Here is a 26,297-nt window from a genome sequence, read left to right as displayed (position 1 = left end):
GAGGATAAAGCCAGAGTGAACAAATGTCCCAAAGCAATAGATAAATGTGGTATGGTTATGAAAGAAGCTGCCAGGGCGTTCTTAAATGGAGAAGTTGAAACCCACTATGAAACTGAATTACAGCGGCTCACGCCTGAAATCCCAACACCTTGGAAGGCTGAGGTAGAAGGATTGCTTGAGCCCAGGAGTTTGAGACCAGCCTGGGCAACATAGTGAGGCTTTGTCTCTATAAATAAAAATAGCAGGGCATGGTGACACACACCTGTAGTCTCAGCTACTCAGGAGGCTGAGGTGGAAGGATCACCTGAGCCCAGGAGGCCAAGGCTGCGGTGATGTGTGATCATGCCACTACACTCCAACCTGAGCAACAGAATGAGACCTCCCGACTCAAAACAGACAAACAAACAAAAACTTAATTCTGTTCCTGAGAAACAATTTGAAAGACCAATTCCCTCAACTACTAGCATTTATCTCCTAGTTACAATAAATGTAAGGAGCAGAAGGTTTTATATATATATATAAAATGGATTTAATGAATTTGACTATATCTTTTAAATTCATTTCATTAGCCCAAACCTATAGAATTTATGTTTCAATCTTAGGTTTTAGGGAGCAGGAATGAAAGAAAATCAGAAACAGAAGGCTTGGAATTAATTAGGCCAGGCCACTTGTTCTGAATTTTCTCTGATTATCAGAGGAGGGATGGAAGGAATAAGATATGGAAAAGAAAAAGAAAGGCATTTATTTGTGCCCCTCTGATAACATCCAAAAAATACATGACTTCTCTTTGTCGTGTCCACCGCAAGAATGAAGAGCACTCCCAGCAATCAGACTGGCAACGTTCTAGAATGTGTCAACATCTTTCTGAAGGGACGCACAGTTATTGTGAAGAGCCTCAAAGGAACCCCGCACCTCAATGTAGAACTTAGACTTTTTGTAAAGAAAAAGAAGAGGCTTCAGGTTGACAAGTTGTGAGGAGGTAGAAAGGAACCGGCTACTGTTCCTACTATTTGTAGTCACAGGCAGAGCATGACCTGGGGTGTTCTCAGGGCTTCTGTCACAAGATGAGAGCATGTGTGTTCTCTTCCCCATTAGCATTGCTATCCTGGAGAATGGGTCCCTTGTTGAAATCCCAAATTTCTTGGGTGAAAATTACACCTATGAGGTTCGTTTGGGTGAGGCCAGGTTGCTTGTTCAGTATCTCAAGCCCAGAAGGATGAGTTAATCCTTGAGGGAATCAATACTGAATTTGTTTCTGTAAAGTGGCAGCCCCAGATCTGAGAGGGATTGCGTGTTAAGTTCTTTACATATTCCAAAGACATCACGCAAAGGTCCAGCAGGGAAAGACATTGGTTTATTAGAACTTACAGGAGGCACAGACGGCAGCAGGTCGGTGAAGAAAGAATCCACACCTCAGGACAGTATAGCTAGTAGTTTTATAGACAAGCAAGTTAATTATCCAACTTGTTACATGGTGGTTATAATCACAATGAGTAATGATGTGGTCCACAGTGTTCTCAGCTCTGCTCAATTACCTACACCCTAGGACTAGTTACTGGAAACATGCATATCCTACAGAGACCTGTCTTGGCTGGTCCCTGAGGGAAGGGGCAGAAGGAAGCCAGATATAGGGGAAAAACGTCAATGTCTCTGGACAGTTATCCCACAGTTTCAAATTCAGCAAGCCACAACAGTTAAAAACAAGGATATAAGAAAATTTGGGGGTGGTGTCTATGTTTCTGAAAAAGGAACAGTTCAGCAGGCCTACGAAGAAAATTTAGAGCTGTTCAGAAACAAAATGCCCACGATTCCTAAGACCTGTTTGTGACATTTTCATGATGCAACAAAAACCTCTATTGAAAAAAAATACGGCCTGGCTCAGCGGCTCAGCCTGTCATCCCAGCACTTTGGGAGGCCGAGGCAAGAGGATTGCCAGAGCCCACGGGTTCAAGACCTACCCAGGTTACTTGGCGAGACCTCATCTCTACAATAAATCAAAAATTAGCCAGGCAGTGGTAGCGCGCACCTGTAGTTCCAGCTACTTGGAAAGTTGAGGCGGAAGGATCACCGGAGCCCAGCAGGTCGAGGCTGCGGTGGCTGGGAGTGTGCCACTGCCCTCCAGCCTGGGTGACAGAGTGAGATTCCAACTCAAAAAAAAAAGAAAAAAAAAATACGAGTTCTGTGATTAAAAGTAAAGATACAAAAATATTCAGGGTCATTCCAAGTGAAGTAGTATGGCGTATAAGAAAATATGTTTAAGTAATCTCTATTTGTCTGGAGCTATAAGAGAATTTTTTTTTTAATTTCATTTGTAGGGAGATTTTCCTTCTAAGGAACAGATTTGGATGTATATTTTGTGTGACAGATGTGTCTTAATTATCTCTCTGAAAGGCATTTTGGTCTTTCCAGAATTTCGACTTATTTTCTTGGCTTCACGCTTGAATTGGCGCCGCTTGGCTTACCGTCCACCCTAGGTTTGCTGAGGGACTGTGACCTCTAGTCAGTTCCTAGCCAATCTGAACACTTAAAGCAGATTCATTAGGTTCTTGGGCTGCTCTGTGCCCCCATAACGTGGGCTTGGATTGGTGCATGAGAAGTTTTATCTTCCTGGCACGGAGGGTCCTTGAGTATTAGTGGCAAGGGTGATGGCACGCCCTCCCCAGCAGAGCACATTCTTGGCCAAGGCTTAGCACCAATCACATGTCAAATCAGAGGTTCTGCCAGCGTCCTCGGCCAAGCTGGAACTGAGCAGATCACTCTTACTGCAGAGAGCTGTCAGAGTTTGGGGAGGGTCCCCCAGCACTGAGAGCGTCAGCTCGACCGCCCTCTCTCAACAAATCATTTCTCTCCAGGGTCCAGGGATTCTCCCCAGGGAATGTGACCTGAATCATGCATCTGAGACCTTCGTTCAGTTGACCTGTTTAAAATAGCTCCAGTCTCTCAAGTAGGTCGACTGAGCAGGCATTTTTCCCTCTCAAGAACAAGGGTAAAAGAAATATTAATGTAATTAAGACTCGAATAGTTCTCTCGTGGCATTTTTCATCTTAGGTAACACACTTTCATAAAATTTTTCATAAGAAGAAGAAGTTTTAAAATATTTGCATAGTGGGAATCTGCCTGGGGAGGGAGACACACCTCATCAACAAGGGTCCCTGCATAATGAACATTTATATACCTAACCCTGAATTGTACTCCACACATCTTTAAAATCAAAAAATTAAAAATTTTTAAAAATCAAATCAAAAAACAAAAAAAAATTGCAAAATAATAAAAATGATTTCATCAGAACTGATATATCTGAGAGGAACTTTTTCAAACATATAAATGTTGTTTGAAACTTGAAATTCATTTTCCCCTAGACTAGAAAAATTATAAAGGGTAGTTAGGTTCACACAGAAGTATTTAATCCATCATGTTCCCGAAGTACTGAATTTCAACTAAAACCAAAATATCAAAACCAGCTTAAAGTTCAATTTAGCTAAATATAAGACAGCATTTAAGCACCTAAAAAAAGCACCCAAACTTCCAAGATCAAATTCTATCATGGCTCATTCTAGTGCTCCAATTTCATTTCTAAAACAGTAACAAAGAAAATTTCAACTCTCAGAACAGAACCAATATTCCAATTTTCATAAATTTGTGTGTTAAGCTCTAGACCTGATTTTACAAATGCTCTAGGCCAAATTAACTACTTGAATAACATATGGAAATTTAAATTTTAAAAAATATTTGCACATGTTATATATACCAAGTATTCTATAAGTTTTTTGTTAAGGCTCTTCTTCTGACAAAAAAGCAATACAAACGCGTTACTGAAAAACTTTAATGTTTTCATTTTTAAAATTTCAAATCTCTCATCACCCAGATGCAGCCACCATTAACATCTATTAACATTAACACTATTAACTATTAACATCTTGGCATTCCTTCTACTCTTTCATTTTCCCTTTGTGCATGCTTATACACATACATATAGTCACAATTTGGAGCATTACAGATTTACAGATGCTCCTTGATTTACGATGGGGCTGTGTCCTGACAAACCCATCATAAGTCATCAATATCATAAGCCAAAAATGCATTTAATGCACCTAATCTACATGGTATTGTAGCTCAGTCTACCCTAACTTGAGCATGCCCAGAACAATTACATTAGCCTACAATGGGGCAAAATCATCTAACACAAAGTCTATTTTACAATAAAGTGTTAACTCTCTCATGTAACTGTATGTTACATCAAAATTGGGACAACTCCACACCAATGTAAAGTCAAAGAATCATTAAGTCAAACCACGGTGAAGTAGGGGTCATCCGTATTAGACAGGGTTTTCTATTCTGTTCTTTTTTCACTTAACATGATCCTGTCACTGAGAATTCTTCAAGAAAGCCAGCACATCATTCTGTCAGGCAAATGTGTTAGACTAGCCAGTGTTACACTGCTAGATATTTGGATTGCTTATACATTTTTGCTTTTATAAATAATGATGTGATAAACATTTCTGTGTATAGATCTTTGAGTACAACCCTCCTATCTAAGGATGGGATCTTAAAAGGTACTTACGAAGCAATCTTAACCTCATTAGCAATCAAACAAATGTACATTAAAATGAGATACCAGTTTTGCTTCTCAGAGTAGCAAAAGCATTTTAAATGAGAATGCTCAGAGCCAAGAGTTACTCTCTCAGTGAGATGGGCGGGCTCAGATCACCTGCTGGACACATCACAGTAACCACCACTGCTGGAGTTTTGTTTGGCAATATGTTTCAAACCTTAAAAATATTCATAACTCTCGACCATTAATGCCACTTTTAAGATCCTGTCCTCTACTTGGAAGGCTGAGGCGGAATGATCGCCGGAGCCCAGCAGGTCGAGGCTGCGGTGGCCGGGAGCGGCCACTGCACTCCAGTCTGGGCGACAGAGTGAGACTCCAACTCAAAAAAAAAAAAAAAATGAACAATGTAGACAAACAGCCAGTTTAATGCTCTGGAACTGAACCAAAGGCATACAGCGATTTGAGAAGCATTTATGGTTGAAAACTTCTCAGTGTTGAGTAATAACAGTAAATCTCTGGTGTTCTTGCCTGGTACTGCTCCCATCCCCTGACACTGCTCTGATGTCACAGAGGTTCTACCAGGGCCGGATGTGAGCACTGGCATGTTCACTATCATGATCAAAGGGGGATTTAGAGCAGTGCAAACTGCCTAAGCCCAGCAGGGCTATTGATGGACACGGCCTTGGCAGCAGACGAGTGGAGAAGGCTAACACCTCCCCTTGCCTGAGGATGGGTTGGGATTGGGCCCACATCTGGCTGTCTCAGGCTACATGTGTGGACAGTGCAGACCAGGGAGAGCCCAGCTCTCCACGCCTTCCCCGGACCCACAGTGGAGACATGAAAGAGCCCCACAGAGAATGAATGTCAAAGCAGACTTGAAAACGGCAAAAACGTGACTGCAACTTTTGTGCTTCAAAAGACTTCATCAATACACGCCACAGACTGGGAGAAAATAGTTGCAAAGCATATATCTCATAAGGCACTTGTAACTAGAATACATATCCTAAAAACCCACAAAACTCAGCAACAGAAAGACAATAACCCAACTTAAAAATGGGTAAAAGAGGCCGGGCTCGATGGCTCAGCCTGTAATCCCAGCACTTTGGGAGGCCGAGGCCAGTGGATTGCCTGAGCCCACGGGTTCGAGACCCACCCAGGCAACTTGGTGAGACCTCACCTCTACAATAAATAAAAAACTAGCCGGGCTTGGTAGCGCACGCCTGTCGTTCCAGCTCCTTGGAAGGCTGAGGCAGAAGGATCGCCGGAGCCCAGCAGGTCGAGGCTACGGTGGCTGGAAGCGTGCCACCGCACTCCAGCCTGGGCGACAGAGTGAGACTCCAATTCAAAAAAAAAAAAATGAGCAAAAGATTTGAATAGACATTTCACCAAAGAAAATGTACAGACAGCTAATAAGCATATGAAAGGATGCTTAACACCGTTAATCACTAGGGAAATGCAAATTAAAACACAATGAAAAAAATTTTTTTTTTGAGTCAGAGTCTCACTCCATCACCCATCCCGGCCACTGCAACCTCGACCTGCTGGGCTCCGGCGATCCTTCCGCCTCAGCCTTCCGAGTAGCTGGAACTACAGGCACACGCTACCACGCCCGACTAATTTTTTTGATTCATTGTAGAGATGAGGTCTCATCAAGTTGCCCAGGCGATTCTCCAACCTGTGGGCTCAGGCAGTCCACTCACCTCAGCCTCCCAAAGCACAGGATTACAGGCTGAGCCACCGAGCCCAGCATTTGTGTATTTCTTAAAACATTAGGCACAATCATACCATATGACATATGACCCAGCAATTCCAATCCTAGGAAGCTCCCTATGAGAAATGAAAACACAAGTCCACACAGAAACCTGGATGCCGAAAAACCAAAGACAATCCAAAAATCTGCCAACCAATGAACGGATAAAATAAGTTATGGTCCATGTACTATTTATTCAAGAGTAAAAAGCAAAGGGCAATGGCTACATGCTATGGCTTGAATGAACCTCAAAACACTTTGCTAACACAAAAAAGCCAGACACAAGTAAGTACATATTGAATTATTCCACATAAGTGAAAAAAATTAATTACTCCATAAAAAGTCAAAGTCAAAAAAGAGAAATTTAGAGAGAGAAAACATCAGTGATTTCCTAGGGCGGGGGGCAGAAGCAGGGATGAGCCACACATGGCCATGAGGGAACCTTCTGGGACCCTGGGAATGTCCTCAAACTGAATTGTGGGAATGGTTGAACATTTCCATAAATACACTAAAAAGTGTTGAATCATGCACTCGCAATAGGATAATTTTATTTTATATAGATTATACTTCAATACAACTTTTTTTTAAAAAAAGTAAAACAGTTACCGGATTCCTTCCTCATCTTGTCCAACATCAGAGCATTTTCTGATCTTTATTCTTGAGTCACCTTAAAAAGCATCGGGCCTACTTTGTAAACCTGTGACTCTGAAGGATTACTTCAGATCTCTATTCCCATGAGCCTGAGAAGCAGAAACCCAGTGAGTCAATCCTCCTGAACCCGATATCCCTCATGACAGGGACCCAGAGAGCCAAAAGTCGGAGATAAGATTATCACCAGCCACCTCGTGTCCCACTGCTCAATTGACAGTGTTACTGTGCTACCCCTTATATAACAAGGCCATGGAGCCTGCCTTCCAGAGAATGAAAAGGTGGCAGGGAGAGCAGGGTGCTTCCGGAGCTTTCCAAAGCTCAGGAAGCTGAGCTCCTAAGCTCTTACCACGTGTTACCTGGCTACAAGGTCAGGTGGCCTTGGAAAATGTAGTGCCGAAATTCTGCATGAAGAGCATTAGCCTTTAAAAAGGCAGAGTGAAGCTTACCTGGTTTTAAATCAGGATTTGGGGGGAAAGGTGTTTCCTGTTTTTTGAAAAAGAAATACTTTTACCCCCTTATTTCTTTCTTTCTTCTTTTTTTTAATTTTAAAGATGTGAGGTACAATTCAGCATTAGGTATACAAGTAGTCATCATACAGGTTAAGTTTGGACTTCCCTCTGGTTCCCGCTTTGCCTGGTTTGAGGTCAGGTACCCTTACTGATAGTGTGTGTCCCCCGCTCCATCCCAGCAGTATCCTGCTACTGCCAATCCCTCTCTTATAGGATTATGGTAAATGTTCAGGGTCCACTTATGACTGCAAATATGCGGAATTCTGTTCTTTGTTTCGTGATAGATCACTATGATAGAGTCTAAATCCATCCAAGTTGCTGCGAAGTCCATATGTTTGTCCTTCTTTACGAATGTGTAATATTCCATTGTGTACATGTGCCACATTTTTTTAATCCAGTTCAGTTTTGATGGGCATCACGGTTGATTCCATGTTTTTGCTATTGTAAACAATGCTGCAATAAACATGCCTGTGGAGGTATCTTTTTTGTGGAAGGATTTGAGTTCCTCCAGGTATATTCCATAGGGGGATTGCTGGGTCATATAGAAGGTCAATGTCTTGTTCTTTTAGAAATTGCTGCACTGTTTTCTAAAGAGGTTGCACTAGTTGACATTCCCACCAGCAGTGAAGAAGCATTCCTTTTTCTCCGCATCCTTGTCAGCATCTGTTGCTGTTTGTTTTATTAATGATGGCCATTCTTACTGGGGTTAGGTGATATCTCAATGTGGTTTTGATTTGCATTTCTCTGATGATCAGTGAAGCTGAGCACTTTTTCTTGTGTCTGATGGCTGCCCGTATATCTTCTTTTGGGAAGTGTCTATTCATGTCTTTTGCCCACTTTTTAATGGGGCTTTTTTTTTCCTTTTGGCACATTTGAGTTCCTTGTAGATACTGGATGTTAGGCCTTTTTCAGATATACTGTTAGCAATTTTTTTTTCTCATTCTGTAATCTATCTCTCTGCTCTTTTGAAAATTTATTTTGCTTATAGTTTGAGGTTTTACATTTAGTTAGATCATTGATCCATTTAGAGTTTATTTTTGTGTTTGGTGATAGGTAGGGATCCTATTTCAATCTTCTGCGTGTGGTCAGCCAGTTTTTTTAGCACCATTTACTGAGTAGGTTCTCCTCTCCCCAGTGGTTGTTGTCAGAGGCTTTGTCAAAGATGAGTTGGTTAAGGAATTGAGGTTCTGCTTCTGGAATCTCTATCCTGTTCCAATGGTCCATGTGCCTATTCTTATACCAATACGAGGCTGTTTTGATTATTGTAGCCTTATGTAAATTTTAAAATCTGGAAGTGTGATGCCTCCCACTTTGTTTTGTTTTTTTTTTGCTGAGAACTGTTTTGGCTATTCATGGTCATTTATGTTTCCATATGAATTTCTGTATTGTCATTTCCAGGTCTGGGAAGAATGAAGTTGGTAATTTAATGGGTTTTGCGCTGAATCTGTAGATTGTCTTGGGTAGGATGAACATCTTAACAATGTTGATTCTTCCTATCCATGAGCATGGAATATTCTTCCATTTCTTTGTGTCTTCTTGGATTTCTTTGAGCAGTGTTTTGTAGTCTTCATCGTAAAGGTCTTTCACTTTCCTGGTTAGGAAGATGCTGAGGTATTTCAATTCTTTTGTGGCTATTGTGAATGGGATTGTGCTTTTTATGTGGTTCCCTGCCTGCTTGTTGTCGGTGTATAAGAATGCAACTGCCTTTTGAACATTTATTTTGTACCCTGAGACATTGCCTAAGTCCTTTATCATTGAAATAAGCTTTTCATCAGATTCTCTTGGGTTTTCAAGGTATAGGAAAAATACTTCAATAAAGACAGGGTCTTGCTATATTGCCCAGGCTGGTCTTGAACTGCTGGGTTCAAGCGATCCTCCCACCTTGGCCTCCCGAGGTGCTGGGATTACAAGCATGAGCTATTGCACCTGGCCCCTGTTTTTTACCATTTACTTTTATGGTTACATGGTTAATTAAGAGAGCAATCCATTCATCTGACTGGTAAATCAGCATGAGAAGTTTAAGTTTCTTGCCTGGAACGTAATTTGAAAAAGGAAGTTGCTTCAAGACACAGCTTTCTGAAGCACAGTCTACCCCAGTTGCTCTTTCTCCATTTCATGAACTCCAAAATCTTATCCAAGCTTTGTGCAGTTAAGTCCTTTTCTTTGTGGCATAAAAGATTCACGAGGCTGGTTTCTGGGCTCACTGTGCCCGCCTGGCAAACTCCTGTCTTTGCTGCCCTTGCGAGAGGGCTTATGACTATGCCCTTGAGAACATGGCCCTTCCCTGTATGGTCAACAGCCTTCTTTTTCACAAGCTGTTCAAACCAGGCTCCCTGAGGGCAAAAAGAACTTCATTCCAGGGTGAAAAACTGTCGTCCCAACCTGCAAATATGACTGCACGTGACAGTAATAATACACGCACCAGTTAATGTGTGTGTGTGTCATACAAGCACTTCTCCATACTCGATGACTTCATGAGTGTTAATTTATGAGTCCATTTTTCTTCTGTCCAGCACCCTACCTTCATCAGTGATGGGGCCACAGCAAGCTCTTTGTCCAGATCTGCTGCTATCACCCACTGCACGCCAGCACCATGGTCACTACCAGGTGGAGCTGCCCAGACAGTCATTGGGTCAGGCTTCTAGAAACACTACTATTGTTTCCCATATCTCTTCCTTGCTTATAAATCTCCTGATTCCGCACTGCTGTTAGAATACAGCTAAAACATCTGACATTCCTGAGTCCTCTGTTGTCCTTGTGAAGAAGCCAACCCAGAAGTGAATTCTGAGGAAAAGTCAGAGTTTTCCAGAGAAACAGAACCAAATGGGAAGCATATAAACATAGATGTGAAGGGATTTATTATGAGGAATTGACACATGTGATTTTGGAGGCTAAGATGGCCCATGATCTGCTGTCAGCAAGCTGGAGACCCAGGAAAACTGGTGGTATGATTCTAGCACCAGTCCAAAGGCCTGAGAATCAGGGAAGTCAGTGGTGCAAATCCCAGTCTAAGGACAGAAGAAGCCAGTGTCCCAGCTCAAGCAGTCAGGTAGGAAGCAAAAAGGAAGCAAATTCCCCCTTTTCGCCTTTTGTTCTGAAGGTTTTCTTTCAGAGTATCACTCACTGAAACTAGATTGGAAAAGGCAATCTAGTTTACAGAGTTCACTGATTCAAATACAAATCTCATCCAGAAACACCCTGGCAGGCACATTCAGAAGTAATGTTCCACTCCAGTCAGAATGGCAATTATCAATAACTCAGAAAATAACAGCTGCTGGAGAGGGTGTGGTGAAAAGGGAACACTTCTACACTGTTGGTGGGAGTGCAAACTAGTGCAACCTTTGTGGAAAACAGTATGGCGATTCCTAAATATTGACCTCCCATATGATCCCACAATCCCCCTACTGGGAATATACCCTGAAGAACTCAAATCACTCTATACAAAGATACCTGCACATGAATGTTTATTTCAGCATTGTTCACAATAGCAAGAACCTGGAAGCAACCATGTTGTCCATCAAAAGAGGACTGGATTTTAAAAATGTGGTAGTTATACATGATGGACTACTACACAGCCATAAAAAAGAACAAAATCATGAATTTCACAGCAACCTGGATGGAACTAGAGTCTATAATACTGAGTGACCTCTCACAGAAACAAAGATCTGAGTATCATATGTTCTCACTCATATAGTGGACCTTGAACATCCAACGTAACACTCTAAGAAAATGACTAACAGTGGCGGGAAACTATGGCGGGGGAGGGGAAGGGAGATGGGATTAATGGTAGTCAATATCTGTCTGGGGACGGGAAGACAGCTCTTATCAACAAGGGTGCCTGAACGATGCATATTTGTATACCTAATCCTAAACTGTACCCCACAATATCATAATAAAAAATATTGATTTAAAAAAAAAAAAGAAATAATGTTCCATCTGGGCAGACCTTGACACACTCAGGTTGACTACGCCCTTGAGAACATGGCCCTTCCCTCTATGGTCAACAGCCTTCTTTTTCAAAAGCTGTTCAAAGAATTAACTATCGCGATCTTGCTTCTGGAATGCTCTGCTCTTCTATAAAAAGAATGTGGACTTTGCATTTAAGCATTCGTAATGCTAGTGTCCTCAACTGTCTTGTCATACCCTCACATCAGAAGACTAGTAACATGTACAGATTAGAACTTAACTGGTGACAAAGACTGTCGGTGGTATATATCATGAGCACCTCAGATATTTCTCAAATGAGAATCGATTTGATTGATTGGTTGATTGATTGACTGATTGATTTATGAGTCGAAGTCACTCTGTCGCCCAGGCTCGAGTGCAGTGGCATGCTCATGGCTACCACAACCTCGACCTGCTGGACTCAGGCAATCCTTCCACCATAGCCTCCTGAGTAACTGAGACTACAGGCACACGCCACCTTGCCTGGCTAATTTTTTATTTTACTGTAGTGATGAGGTCTCACCATGTTGCCCAGGCTAGTCTCAAACCCCTGGGCTCGGGCAATCATCTCACCTCAATTTCCCAAAGTGCTGGGTTTACAGGCATGAGCACCTGGCTGTATTATACTATTTTAAGCTATTTTATACTGGCAATAAGTTGGCCTATCAAAGAGCTCATTTTCTTTCGTTCTTTTTTTTTTTGAGTTGGAGTCTCACTCTTGTCACCTAGGCTGGAATACGGTGGCACACTCACGGCCATCGCAGCCTTGACCTGTGGGGCTCCGGCGATCCTTCTGCCTCAGCCTTCCAAGTCGCTGGAACTGAGAGCTCATTTTCAAAACCATATCTTGACCCCTAGATAAAATTGCCTTCACTGGACTCTGCTCTTCTACTATGGGCACTCTAGGATTCCAACCAAGCCCATCTCTTTGGTTGCCTCACACACTCTGTATTAGGGGTGTTCAACCTTTTGGCTTCCCTGGGCCGCATCAAGGAAAGAGGAATTGTCCTGGGCTGCACATAAATTATATAATATAGTTAGTGTTCACGATAAGACTTCTTTATATTTTTATTATAAAGTTTAGAAAAAGAAGAGCAATATAAATCTAGTAGGACATTTGATCCTTGCTTTTGTAAAACTCATCTCTCAGTGTCTGACTCAATGGAAGTAGTCGCAATTCTTAGTGAGTTCTCAAGGTGCCCATCAGAAACGTTTGTTCAGGCTGGGCTAGGTGGCTCAGCCTGTCAACCCAGCACTTTGGAAGGCTGAGGCAAGTGGATTTCCCAAGCCCGGGCACCTGGGCAAGACCTCGTCTCTACAATAAATCAAAAATTAACCGGGCGTAGTGGCGCACGCCTGTAGTTCAGGCTCCTTGGAAGACTGAGGCAGAAGGATCACCAGAGTCCAGCGGGTCGAGGCTGCTGTGGCCATAAGCATGCCACTGTCCTCCAGCCTGGGTGACAGAGTGAGACTCCAACTCAAAGAAAAAAAAAAAGGAAGAAAGAAATGTCTGTTCAGATTGTGCTGTTTGTGTGCTTCACAGTTGAAAACAGCTGCTCACAAATGTATGTGCTGCCAGAAAGTGGTATCATGAATTAAGGCGGGACTGTGAACTTCTGCATGGGGTCACAAAGAAAACAAGCGCTAAGAAACACATGATGTTAAAAGATTTTGTGGGGCCGCGTGACTGACTGTCTTGGGCCACCTGCAGCCACAGGCCACAGGTTGGACTTGCTGCTCTCTGCCATTCATTCCTTCCACCCCCTTCCCAGCACAGCTTCAGGGGTGCTTCCTGCTGGTTGCTCCTATTCCATCATTCCTGCACCTCCCTTATTTTCTGCTATATATTGAATTATTTTTGATTCAGAGTCTCACTCCGTCGCCCAGGCTGGAGTGCAGTGGCACGCTCACGGTTGCCACAGCCTCCACCCGCTGAGCTCAGGCGAGCCTTCCGCCTCAGCCTTCCAAGTAGCAGGAACCACAGATGTGTGCCGCCTTCCCCCAGCTAATTTTTTTGATTTATTGTAGCAATGAGGTCTCGCCAAGTTGCCCAGACTGATCTCCAACCCCTGGGCTCAGGCAATCCTCTCACCTCCACCTCCCAAAGTGCTGGTGAAGTAGGGTCCGAGCAATTAAATAACAACCCACCGACTTAATTTTAACAAAGGAAAAGTTTATTAGTCAAAGCTCTGCCAGCTGGCGACCGCTTGCAGGAAGAAAATTCCAAGCAAGACGGCCCCGAGCCCCCCGCTCAGAGCTCCCTTAAGTAGTCCTAGCTTACATCTTGGTTAGCTAAAGTTAGAGCTGGACATTTTCCAGAGCTCTTACCGCAATATTCTGCTGACATCAGCAAGCTAGCAAGTTTATAGAAGCAGATGTGCTAATTAGACAGGTGTAGTGGGTAAAGATACAATTTATCTTGCAATGTTTGCAGAGGAGAAACCTTCAAAGAAAAACCTCCAGGAAGGGAGTAACTCCTGTTTCAAGGCTGAAGCCATTTCTTTCACCCCCCCCCTACAATCCCAGGGGCAGAGGCTGTTTCTTTTCCCTTTCACATTCCCCCTTTTCAGTTGTGCCGAGAGTCAAATCACTGACTCTTCAGACAAAGGGGTGTAGCGGGATTTGAGAACCATTATTATTTATTTGCAAACAACAGTTAGAGGTATTAAATTTACCACATACTTCTCCTTCTTCCGCCAGCAGGTAGTTCAAAGCTAGGCGATTCTGATAAATAGCTGCACAAATGCATTTGGGCTTGCTGCTAAGCAACAAGCTCAAAAGCCGTGGCTGTTTGATTCGTTATAATTTCTAAGACAGTTTGTAAACTGATAATGTGATTTAGCACATATATAGAGGCAGGCAGCATTTCCAATTCCCATTCTGCGCCCATGTGACTGGGCCTTAAGTATTTATCATTCTCTGGGGTAGCTATTTGTTATCTTTTCAAACCTGGGTCCCTCCTATATTAGGAACTTGATCGAGGGATTGAGCACCTCGGGTTTTGAGGCTTTCACAAAGGGGGATGCCTATTTCATCCCCCCTTGGGTTAGGCAGAAGGAAAGATCCCGGCTGGATTATTCCTGTGATACATGTGCCTTCTTATAATGCTGGGAGCTGGGCATATGCAACCTTTTCGTATGTTCAAAATAGCCCTTTAGTACATTGAGAAGATTTAGTTGCATAAGCACATGCCCAATACCAAACAGGCCTTATTGGCTACCAGAACAAACTTCTGGCTGGGATGAATAACAGTGGAAAACTCGTACGTCTGACCAGATGGTTTCTATACACATACATGCTGGGTGTGTGAGGGAAGCGATAAACACCCAAATTAGGCAGAAATACATAAAGGCACAAGAACATTTCCTATCATAAGAAAGAATGGGAATGCTAGTGAAACCCTTTTCTAACATGCGTAATGGGAACAACTTTGTTAATTCTACAGCAAATATAGTTAGTTTTACAGCAATTAAAATGACAAACAGTTTAGCAAATATAAAGGTTGGCAAAGTAAAACAATGGCTTATCAGTAATGTCTGCTGAGTTCTTAAACTGAATCCTTAATCTTCTGCCATGCATTGATCAGTCAGCCTCCGGTGTGTGACTGAAGCAGGGCTGGAGAATTCTCAGGCTTTTAGTGCAGGGTTTGAGAAATTTTGACTTTCCAGAAGGTCAGTTTAAGGGGTGTTGCTGAATCTGCGGTGCACTCTCAGTCCTGGAAGGCCAGTTTAGTTCTGAGTTGCTGATCGGGTTCTTCCTTTCTTCAGTTTTTAGCAGCACTTACTCCCCTGGGATGTTTGAGTTTCTTCTGGTCCAAGAAGTGTCTAGGGAAATAAGCTCATACACTGTGATTAAAATTTGCCCCAGACGGGCTTGGTGGCTCAGCCTGTAATCCCGCGCCTTTGGGAGACTGAGGTGAGTGGATTGCCTGAGCCCACGGGTTCGAGACCCGCCTGGGCAGCGAGACCTCATCTCTACAATAAATCAAAAAATCAGCCGGGCCTGGTAGCGCGCTCCTGTAATTCCGGCTACTGGGAAGGCTGAGGTGGAAGGATCACCGGAGCCCAGCAGGCTGAGGCTGTGGAGGCCGGGAGCGGCCACTGCACTCCAGTCTGGGTGACAGAGTGAGACTCCAACTCAAAAACAAAAAACAAAAAAATTTGTCCCAAATAGACAATACATTTTCTTATGACATTTAGGCTTGTGGCCCCCCTTCCCTTCAGAGGTGTGGGAAAAAGGCCTACCATTAAACAATTTCAAAGGTTTAACAAATTCCATTTCAAGGACTTGGATCCTGTGTGATGCAATACCAAATACCTATGTTTAGTTTACACATGTCTCCAAAGGATTTCTAGTGATTATTATGTTAACTCACAAACTGAAAGATTGTACTGTCCTCGTTTTCACGTCTGATGGAGTTTTCCCTGGATTTGCCAAGGGGTGGAACAGGTTGCCACTCGGCCTGCAGTAGAAACATTTGAACGCCTTTTAAAACCTACCTATAGGAAATGTATTTATGTCTAGCCTGTGCTAGCTACCCTGACTTAATTATTTATTCTTTAGAGATTTTTCAATCCCGTAATCATTTGGGGAATTTTTTGTGTGACCGTTATGTGGGCATGAAATTACTGGATTCTAGCTCAATAAAAGGAATAAAGTCAGGCCCACATTTTGACAATTGTAGGCAGTGACTGATTACCTTTTCGTACAAAAGCTACAAAGCCCAAAGTTATTAACATAACTTAAATGATAAACTTTAATTTCTGTGACTTTATTACAAGTACCAGCTTTTGTATTTCTGGACTGTTATGGTAGCCTGACAGATTGTTTTAGACTATAATTTGAACTAGGCACTTATGTAAATTTTATATAAAATTTGGAGAGAAATTCAAAAATGTTTGGAGACTTGCATCCAGAAAGACTTTATTATGCCTAGATTGTTTATAGAAATTATTTTGTATGTATATTTTTCATAAACTTTCCTTATACCATTTTTGGCATGCTTATACCATTTTATTTTTGTTTTTTTACCCCCTTTTTAAAAATTCTCATAACTATTTACTTTATTATAGGACAGAAATGTACCATATAAGATTTCCTCTTAGATAAAAATATTTTTTTTCTTATATTTCTTTTTTTTCTTATTAAAACCTTATTTGCATACCAACAACCTTTTTATATTTTTCCTTTGCTTTTTGCTTTCCTTTTTATTTATTTATAGATAATCTTTTACAGTTGTAACTTGAATTCACCTTTTAGTAACTGTTAGGTGAAACATTTAGTTTTTGGAACACCTTTAACTCCCACTAGAGAGCAGGTTTTAGGAGAAAGAAGCTCAGTATGAGCACAAGAGCTAGAAACTTAGCCTCAGTATTAATTAAGAAATTAATTTGGACCCCAGTCACATTTATATAGACCCAAGGATTCTCTGGGTGGATGGCATACAGAGTGCTGCGCTGGGCCGTGCCCCTCCCCTTCAGTCAACAACCACCATCACCAAGCTAGGTGTTTCCCCCCCCACTTGGAGAGGCCGCACCATTTCTTTCAGTGGCTTTTTAGTCCGGATATTGGACAAGGTTCTGGGGGCTTAGGCCATTAGGAACAATTATGCTTTAGGTGCCCAGATTGACCACATTCATAGCAGCTGATACCATTGCCCTTAGCAGGTTTATCCTTATTAGGCCTCTTTTGGGTGACTGGAGCTTTGCTTTTAGTGGCAACTGCCAATTTGTTTACCTTTCCTCTGGCTGGTGCTCATTTTGGAGTTCTTTTCCTTGTTTTTTGTTTTTTTTTTTTAAAGTTTCAGTTTCTAAGAACTTCAGAGGCTTTCTGTAATTGGGAGTTTGGCATTCCTAGTCCTGAGTTAAGCTTCTGGAGTTTGGCATTTAATATTCTATAGGATATAATCTTGTTTGCAAAGTAGTAAAATAAATTTTTTAAATGCCTCTGCATACAGAACTTTTGACCATTTTATTTTTCCTTAGGTCTACAAAGTGAATTTAATTGCCAGATAGTTTCGTTCTTTTCCAAATTTTATTATCTGCTAACTTGTAGTGAGTTCAAATTTGATTTTTTAATAATGCATTTATTATTATTATTATACCATGTAAGTTTAATTTGCTCCAATCATTCAAAATCTGTCCCATCGGGGTGTCCAAGGGCACAGACCACTACACACTCCCTTGGTCATGTTTCTTGAAAACCCAGAATTTGCTCTGAACACTTAGAATTTATTTCTCAATGGAGAATTCTAAGACAAACAAATAACTAAATAAAGTCGTAAACAGCAATGCCAGGAATTCCTGGAACCCTGATGGCTTCTCCCAGATTGAGTGTTCTCAGCTTTTCTTGAAGCCCCCCCCCCCCTTTTTTTTTTGCTCCACGACTTCCCAATGATGTATACAAAAACGGCCTGGTACAAAACCTTTTTAGAATGAACAAGCCACGTAGATGTAATATGATCTGTTCCTACTTATTCCTAATTATGAATAGGCAAAATTGTCAAAAATCCTCATGAATTACTAAACAGCAGCCTTAGTCATAAGACATGGACAATTAAATGAGTGATTAAGTCTCACTCTATGCGCCACAGAGTGTGCCTAGTACTTGACCTGTCCCTTAGGTGAAGTATCAAGCTTACAAGGTGACTTAATCAGGTGGGAATGGCCAGTTCCCATGCTTCATTAAGTTCTGCAAAGTATTTAGCCTTTAAAGCTTTACCAGTCTTGTAAGAGGTGTGCTAGCCAGGCATAGCCAAAAACGCAAGCATTAGTGCTATTTAGCACTACAATATAAAGTAGGGACTCAGCATACATTACACGACTCTAAGAGACTTCCCAACAGTTTTACAGGGACAAGCAGTTGATTACAATCTTAGGCAAGGCCTAAACCTTTAGAAACAGACTTACTTTCAACTAACCTGGCTTAGCATTTGAATACAAGAACAGTTTATTCAGTTCCTTAGTTGCCAGAAAAAGATTACAAAAAAATTTTTTTTCAAGGCTAGCATTAACTTGCACTGAGCTAGCAAAAGGCTAAGTAGCATATAAGAGATATTTCTATGTTTCTTTACAGGTGGATTAGAATGACGCCTTCAGAATTAGTGAAGAACACAGGCTAAGGAAGGGAGGGAAACATACAATGACATAAAGAAACATACGCCAATTAAGTTTTTAAAAGACAACATGTCCCATTAAATGAAGTATAACAACTTAACCAGCTCCCCTTTTTTTTCTTTATATATATATATATTAGGGACTGGGAGATGTAGGCTATGACTAACGCCCTCCGGTTTTCTGGTGCCTTTGAGTCTATTGGGGTGTATGTCCGATAGGCCTTCATGAGATGCTCCAGAAAAGTGGTGGGAGATTTCTGTGGCCCTTGAGTGACTTCACTCATCTTAGATAAATTTGTGGGGCACCTTGCAGCACCCCGGAGACCCCCAACAGAGTCCAGCGATAAGCGGTGAGACACTCCCTACCGTGATTAGTATTAGGGTCCCAGTTTGGTCTGGCAGGGGGAAAGACGCACTTCAATCCTGCATGTTCTGCTGGCCAGCTGCCAGCTCCCAGGATTAACTTCCTTGCTTCCTGGTGGATTCTCTCCCTCTCTCCTGCGGTGAAGAGAGCTTGGAGTAGCTGTTGGCAATTATCCCATGTGGGCATAAAAGCGGGGCTCCTGTCCCACCCATGATATTAATTACAATAACAGACACGACAGTAACAAACACTGAACACACAAACAAGACAGCAAAAACTGAACAGAGAGATCTGGCTGCCCGAGGGCGAAACAGGAGATCCCAGTGACGTCTCACTAGGACATCGGACCCCAGAATTAGCGCTGCATCCAGCTTTCCCGAGGGTCCCTACAGGAGTGCACTCAAAACAGAAATCAGGAGCCTGACTTGCCTCTCTGAGGGCTTCCAGGGGCATTGTGAGTCTGCCAGAGATACAGGCCCAATCAAACCCAGAGAGTTTGCGGGGACACAGCCCCACAAGGCCCGTCAGTTAAAATGGGTGCAATTTAAGCTCTCGGTTCTCCTGGACGAGCCCCGATATGAAGTAGGGTCCGAGCGATTAAATAACAACCCACCGACTTAATTTTAACAAAGGAGAAGTTTATTAATAAAGGCTCTGCCAGCTGGCGACCGTTTGCAGGAAGAAAATTCCAAGCAAGACGGCCCCGAGCCCCCACTCAGAGCTCCCTTAAGTAGTCCTAGCTTACATCTTGGTTAGCTAAAGTTAGAGTTGGACATTTTCCAGAGCTCTTACCACAATATTCTGCTGACATCAGCAAGCTAGCGAGTTTACAGAAGCAGATGTGCTAATTAGACAGGTGTAGTGGGTAAAGATACAATGTATCTTGCAATGTTTACAGAGGAAAAACCTTCAAAGGAAAACCTCCAGGAAGGGAGTAACACCTGTTTCAAGGCTGAAGCCATTTCTTTCATCCCCCCCCTTTACAATCCCAGGAGCAGAGACTGCTTCTTTTCCCTTTCACACTGGGATTACAGGTGTGAGCCAATATGCCAGGCTCCTCCCTTATTTGAACTAATCTATCACTCATTTGTTTTGACACTTTGAGTTCCCCATGTTATTAAGATCCATGGTAGTGACGGGAGCTTTTCAGAGAATAGTGGGTGGGAATGGAACCGAGAATTTCCATTTCAGCTTTTGAGAAACAGTTCTAAGCCTTTTTCTCTCTTAGTCTACCCTTCAAAGACTTCTTTTTACTTCTGACGTAATTGTGTACTTGCTTGAGCAAATTCAGAGGCTGTTCTAATGGCCGACAGTGGAATAAAAGAGGATGGATTCCCCGCAGCAGAATTCTCCACTGTTTCAAGGTCACCTTAGGGTGATTCATCTACAACCTGGGGGAAGGCTTCGGCCAGCTCTCTCCAGACAGACAACAATTCAAGGGAATCCTCAGAGCAAGATCAGTTCCCTGTGTTCCTGCCAGATACTTCTTGTTCCATTCTTTTCCTTTAAAATCCCCTGTCTTCAGCCTAAAATTGTGAAATGTTTTTTTGAGACATAAACCTGGCCATTTCCCCATCTGCTGGCTTTTGGAATAAGGTTACTCTCCTTCTACCATGTCTGTGCTTGCTCATTTCGGCATGCAAGCGATATGAGCCGCAGACCTTGCTGTCAGCAAGAGGATAACCATGCAAGACTGAGCTCACCTCCTCCTGGAAATCCACTGTAGCCAAGGGGAGGAGATTAAGGCAGCCTAGACCAACTACACTCTGGTTTCTTCATCTGACTACTTAACTATATCGCATGGGTGTGTACAATTTTCTCGACTGTATTTGTCAAATCTTGGCGGGCTTGAGGCCCATCTTTTCATTTCTCTGTGATTTCTACTCAGGTTAGGATAATACCATGCCTTTCTTAGGTACTTTACTTACATGGATAACCCTTGTCTAGATACATCTGTCTAGCCTTATCCAAAGCTTGGATTTTTTTTTTCACTCCATTTTCACTTCTAGTCTAAAGAAAGTGGTGGAAACCTCTGTTCTAGAAGAACAAGAATAACTTTGAGGGTGCTTCACGATTACCTCATCTAACTTCCTCGTTTTACCCATCTTACAGATTCAAAGATTCAGATGAACTCAAAGACCTGGTGGGGGCGGGGAGTGGAAATAATTCGGCTACAATCTGAAAACCATACCATGAAAGTAGATTAATTCCCTATGGTTAGAGAATCATTTATGTTGCTGATGAAGTCATTACTTATGCCACAGTGTTTTCCTACGCATTGTTTGGCTAGCTCCTTTGCTGCAAAATCAAATTCCAGGTCCTGTAAGTGGTACAGATTTCCCCATTGTAACTTTTCTCCATTTGGTAAAGCTGAAATACAATAACAAAATAGCTTTCCGTTTTTATCATTGACATAGTAACCTGTTCCTTTACTCCACTGAAGTTTTGAAAACAAATATCAACTTCTTAATTTTCTTGTTACCTCTCCCTCCAACCAGTCTGTAAGCCTCATGTGATGTGTTTGTCATTCGTATACAAGGTCTGACAATCAGGTTCATGAACCATCCCAGAAAAAGTGCTGCATACCTCATTGCTGAATATCACTATGATGACTCTTGTTGTGTATTGAGGTCTACCAGTTAAGTTCATGAACTTGCCACTGTGCGCTTGCTTACATTGGCAGCACTGTACAAATAACTATATTGGAACATCCTCCCTCCTCACCTGATCTGGTCTCCAGTGACTTTTTCCTTTACCGAAGATAAAGGAAATGTTGAAAGGAAGACATGTGAGGACATTCAGGATGTCAAGGGTAATACGAAGACGGCGCCAATGGCCATTCCAGAAAAAGAGTTCCAAAATGGCTTTGGCGGGTGGACTAGGTGCGGATGTTGGTGCACAGCTTCCCAAAGGGAGTACTTCGAAGGTGACCATTGTGATACTCAGCAACAAGGTATGGAACTTCTAGGATGAGTTCGTGAATCTAACTGTCAGACCTCACAGTGCTTGGCTGGCTCTGACTCAAATTATAGTCCTTGTCTGAATGAATGGATGGATCGTAGCTGTAGTCTACTCACAGGCAGTATACACACATTCATTCTCGGAAGACTAACTTACCAAATGGCACTGATCAAGGTGGAATGTAAAATCAATCGTAGGAATTCTGAGAAGCCTTCACAAGCACAGCACCGGCCTCAGGAGAGACTGGACTTTTGAAGTGCCATTTCCCAGGTTTTATCTTTCAATTCCATTTTCCTCTCCATTTCAATATTTCCTCCACCCTGACCATGCAATGTTGTGGGATTTTTTTTCCCCTATAATTTTTTATATCAATATAAAAGTAGTGATAAAAACAAAACATAGACCACGGGACATTTTCATCTCATTTTATTTGAAGTATAATTGACCTTTAAAGCCGTTCATTTTGAACTTTGCTGTGCCACAGAATCACCAAGGCTCTTGTTCAAATGCAAATTTTAGGGGCCCAGAGATTCTGATTCAGGGCCACAAAGTTACATGTTTAACAAGCTCTCCAACTGCAAGTGGCCAGTAACAACGTGATGTGAATCACTACTATAAAATATGTAGACAGTCCACCACCTCTCACCAGATTATGCAATCATTTTCTACCCTGCATTTTTCCAGTATATTTTAGGCTGCAATAAAAGTCTGTGGTAAATTCACATTTACTATAATGTTAGGAACTTAATGCTTTAACTTTGGAAAACATTTGCTTTTCTTTTTTCTTTTTTTTTTTTGAGTTGGAATCTCACTCTGTCACCCAGGCTGGAGGGCAGTGGCACACTCCTGGTCACTGCAGCCTCTACCTGCTGGGCTCAGGTGATCCTTCCGCCTCAGCCTTCCAAGTAGCTGGAACTACAGGCATGCTTCATCACGCCCGGCTAGTTTTTTGATTTATTGTAGAGATGAGGTCCCACCAAGTTGCACAGGCTGGTCTTGAACCTGTGGGCTCAAGCAGCTCTCTCACTTCGGCCTCCCAAAGTGCTGGGATTATAGGCATGAGCCACCTCGCCTGGCCTAAATGTTTGCTTTTTAAAGAGAATGCTCAAAAAGTACAAATGTTTACCTCAAAGCAATGAAACTCAAAGGGTTGACTTTGAGACATCGCCATCATTGGAAACTAGAGTGTGAGGCGGCAGAAAGACACCTTCATTAATAAGCAAATGTACTCTTGCACTATTTTAAATAAAGAAGGCAGTTGATTACTTGATTAGAGGAATCTGTTTCCTTGGGTTTCTTTTTACAATGCTATTTCAAATGTAGGTTCAATAATCTACTGTCTTGGCTTAGATCACTGGTGAAAATAAATGGTGTTGGCCGGACTCAGTGGCTCAGCCTGTAATTCCAACACTTTGGGAGGCCGAGACAAGTGAATTGCCTGAGCCTGCGGGTTCGAGACCAGCCTGGGCACTTTAGCGAGACCTCGTCTCTACAATAAATCAAAAAACTAGCTGGGCATGGTAACGTGCACCTGTAGTTCTGGCTACTTGGAAGGCTGAGGCCAAAGGATCACCAGCACCAAAAAAAAGAAAAGAAAAGAAAAAAAAAGAAAAGAAAAGAAAAGAAAAGAAAAGAAATGATATTGTTCATTTCAATCAACTTTTATTAACTCATCTGCCCAGGATATGTGACCCTGGCTGTGTTTTATCTCTAAGAGTCTCCTTTGGTGAGTGAGAATAATTTTGGTGCCTTCCTTGTGTTGATAGGAGGATTAACTGAGCTACTTATGCAGTGGTCCTAACACAGTACTTACTGTGTAGTAAGTGTCTGGTAATTGTCAGTAATGGCACCATGATAGTCATTGGCTGGAGACACAGACTTGCAGAAGACAAAATTCCTGCCCTCGGGGAGATGGGCACAGTTAGCCAAGGAAGTGGGAGGCAGGAAACATTTCAAAGAGAAAGGAGGGGGATTGGGGCAAAGGATACCTCACAGAAGTGAGACTGAGGGGAGTTTTGAAGGATGGGTAGGAGTTCTTGGGAGGAGGGTACAGAGTCTGTAAAAGAATATGCTGATAGAAGTAACAGCTTGTGCAAAGTGATGGGTAAGAGCTTGGCTTATTTAAGAGAACTGCAAAAGTAGTTAGGTGTGGATAGAATCCAGTAAGCAGGAGACAGGCAGAGATGACCTCTCAAGCTTGTAGTCTGTGCAGTCATGCAGGGCACTTTGTATACAATGACCTCATCTTTATATTCTTACTTTTTGGACGAGGGAACCTGCATTTTCATTATGCAGTGGGCCCTGCAAATTATGGCGCTGGTCCTGGGAGACAGGGTGATATATACTTCATCAGAAAATGTGCAAGTGTGGGATTATGGGCAAGTTACTCATAAAGGGCGAAATACAGGTATTCTTAGGAGGGGTATTCATATAAAAATTAATGTCAGTACCAGAAAACAACCTTGAAGATTTCTTTCTCCTCAACAACTCAGCAAACAATAGTTTTTGCCTGGGTTAGATCTTTTTAATCATTCTTTTATCTTAGCTAAGGAAGGGTCTGACATTTTATTTTTCTGGTGATGATTCCTCTCTGAAAGTCTTTTGTGTACCCTCTCCTGCCAGAATTAATAACTGTTTCTAGAATGCGCTCATGGTATCTTTGTACACAAGTCTTTTATAATTTTCAGAAAAATTCCTAGAAATGGAATTGCTGGGTCAAACAGTAAATGCGTTTTTCATTTTTGATAGATACTGTTAAGTTGTCCTTTAAAGAGTAATATCAATTTACTTTCTTTCTAACAATATATTCGATATCAGATTTGAAACCTTTGCCCACACAACGTAGTATCAGAATTTTTTATTTGCTGGCTTGATAGATGAAATTAATATTATTTAATTGCATTTATGTTATTACAAAAAGAGATAAACCATTTTAATATACATATTTAAAATATATATTTTAAATATGCATATAAATTAGCTGGGCGTGCTGGCTTGAAGTCCCAGCTACTTGACAGGCTGAGGTGGAAGGATCGTCTGAGCCCAGGAGGTCGAGGCTGTGGTGAGCTATGACTGCCACTGCACTCCAGCGTGAGTGTCAGAGAAAGAATCAGACTCAAAAAAAAAAAAAAAAAGCAAGCCATTTCATTATTTCTGTCTGTGAACTCCCTGTTCATGTTCTTTGTCCATCTTCCTATTGAAAATTGGTCTTTTTTTAAATTAACTTGTAAGAGCATTTTATATATTAAGGATAGTATTCCTTGTCTGTTTACTGTTTGTCATTTGCATTTTTCGTAAAACACTTGCTACTCTGATTATAAAGACATTCTCCTGAATTCTCTTTTTGTATTTTTATGATTTCATTTTTTAAAAAAATATTATGGCCAGGCACAGTGACTCAAGCCTGTAATCCTAGCACTTTGAGAGCCAAGGTGAGGGGATTGCCAGAACCCACGGGTTCAAGAACAGTCTGGGCAACTTGGTGAGATCTCATCTCCACAATTAAAAAAAAAAAAAAAAATTAGCCAGGCATGGTAGTGCGTGCCTGTAGTTCCAGCTACTTGGAAGGCTGAGGCAGAAGGATCGACCGAGCCCAATGGGTCAATGCTGGGGTGGTCTTGAGCATGTCACTGCACTCCAGCCTGGGTGACAGAGTGAGACTCCAACATGAGTTAAGGAAGCAACCTTTTTTTTTCAGCTGTCTCAACACCCAATTTTTCAAAATCAAATATTCCCCCATTGATTAAGAATGCCACCTTCATTATAAGCTAAATTCTCCTCTATTTTCGGTCTTAATTATGTTTCTACATTCTATTCTATTGATTTCCCTATTCATGCACTATTGTGAAAATAGCACTTGTGATTTCTGCAATCTATTTTGTTATTTGAGGGTGTTTATTCCCCTCTCATTACTCATGTTTTCCCAAAATTTCCTAAGTATTACCTGTTTACTTTTCCATATGAACTTTATAGTCATCTTGTTTGATTTCCTCCCAGATCCTGTTGGTGACATGCTCAGACCTGACTTTCAAAAAGATCTTTCCAGGCCGGGCTCAGTGGCTCAGCCTGTAACCCTGTGCTTTGGGAGGCCAAGGTGAATGGTTTGCCTGAGCCTGTGGGTTTGAGACACGTCTGGGCAACTTGGCGAGACCCCTTCTCTACAATAAATCAAAAATGAGCCGGGCGTGGTAGCGCACGCCTGTAGTTCCAGCTACTTGGAAGGCGGAGGCAGAAGGATCGCCGGAACCCACCTAGTGGACTTTTCCCTGGGTCTCACTTTCTTCCCTTCTTTTCCATTCTCCACCATGATTACTCTTGCTCAGGTCTTTTTACCATAAAGATTGATAACTGCTACAATACTCTATTATTGAAATAGGAACTCAGTCACAAACAACAGATCTTGACTAACTTCCTTCTGAACATTCCCTGTCTTTTCTTTTTCTTTTTTTTTC

At 42.0% G+C, this 26,297-nt stretch overlaps 1 protein-coding gene across 1 annotated transcript in view; it reads left to right on the top strand.

The window, feature by feature from the left end:
* The window catches only part of MALT1 (MALT1 paracaspase), a 130,972-nt gene that overhangs the window by 15,593 nt on the left and 89,082 nt on the right, over nucleotides 1-26,297 (top strand). The window contains exons 4-5 of the mRNA XM_021716123.1: nucleotides 1,670-1,820; nucleotides 21,647-21,838. Of these exons, the coding sequence (XP_021571798.1) occupies nucleotides 1,670-1,820; nucleotides 21,647-21,838 (343 nt within the window). The remainder of the gene's footprint in view (nucleotides 1-1,669; nucleotides 1,821-21,646; nucleotides 21,839-26,297) is intronic.

The sequence above is a fragment of the Carlito syrichta genome, unplaced genomic scaffold, assembly GCF_000164805.1.
Source record: "Carlito syrichta isolate Samal-C Ts95f unplaced genomic scaffold, Tarsius_syrichta-2.0.1 Scaffold308187, whole genome shotgun sequence".
In the NCBI taxonomy this organism is placed as follows: domain Eukaryota; kingdom Metazoa; phylum Chordata; class Mammalia; order Primates; family Tarsiidae; genus Carlito; species Carlito syrichta.
This window is presented reverse-complemented; position numbering and strand designations above follow the sequence as displayed.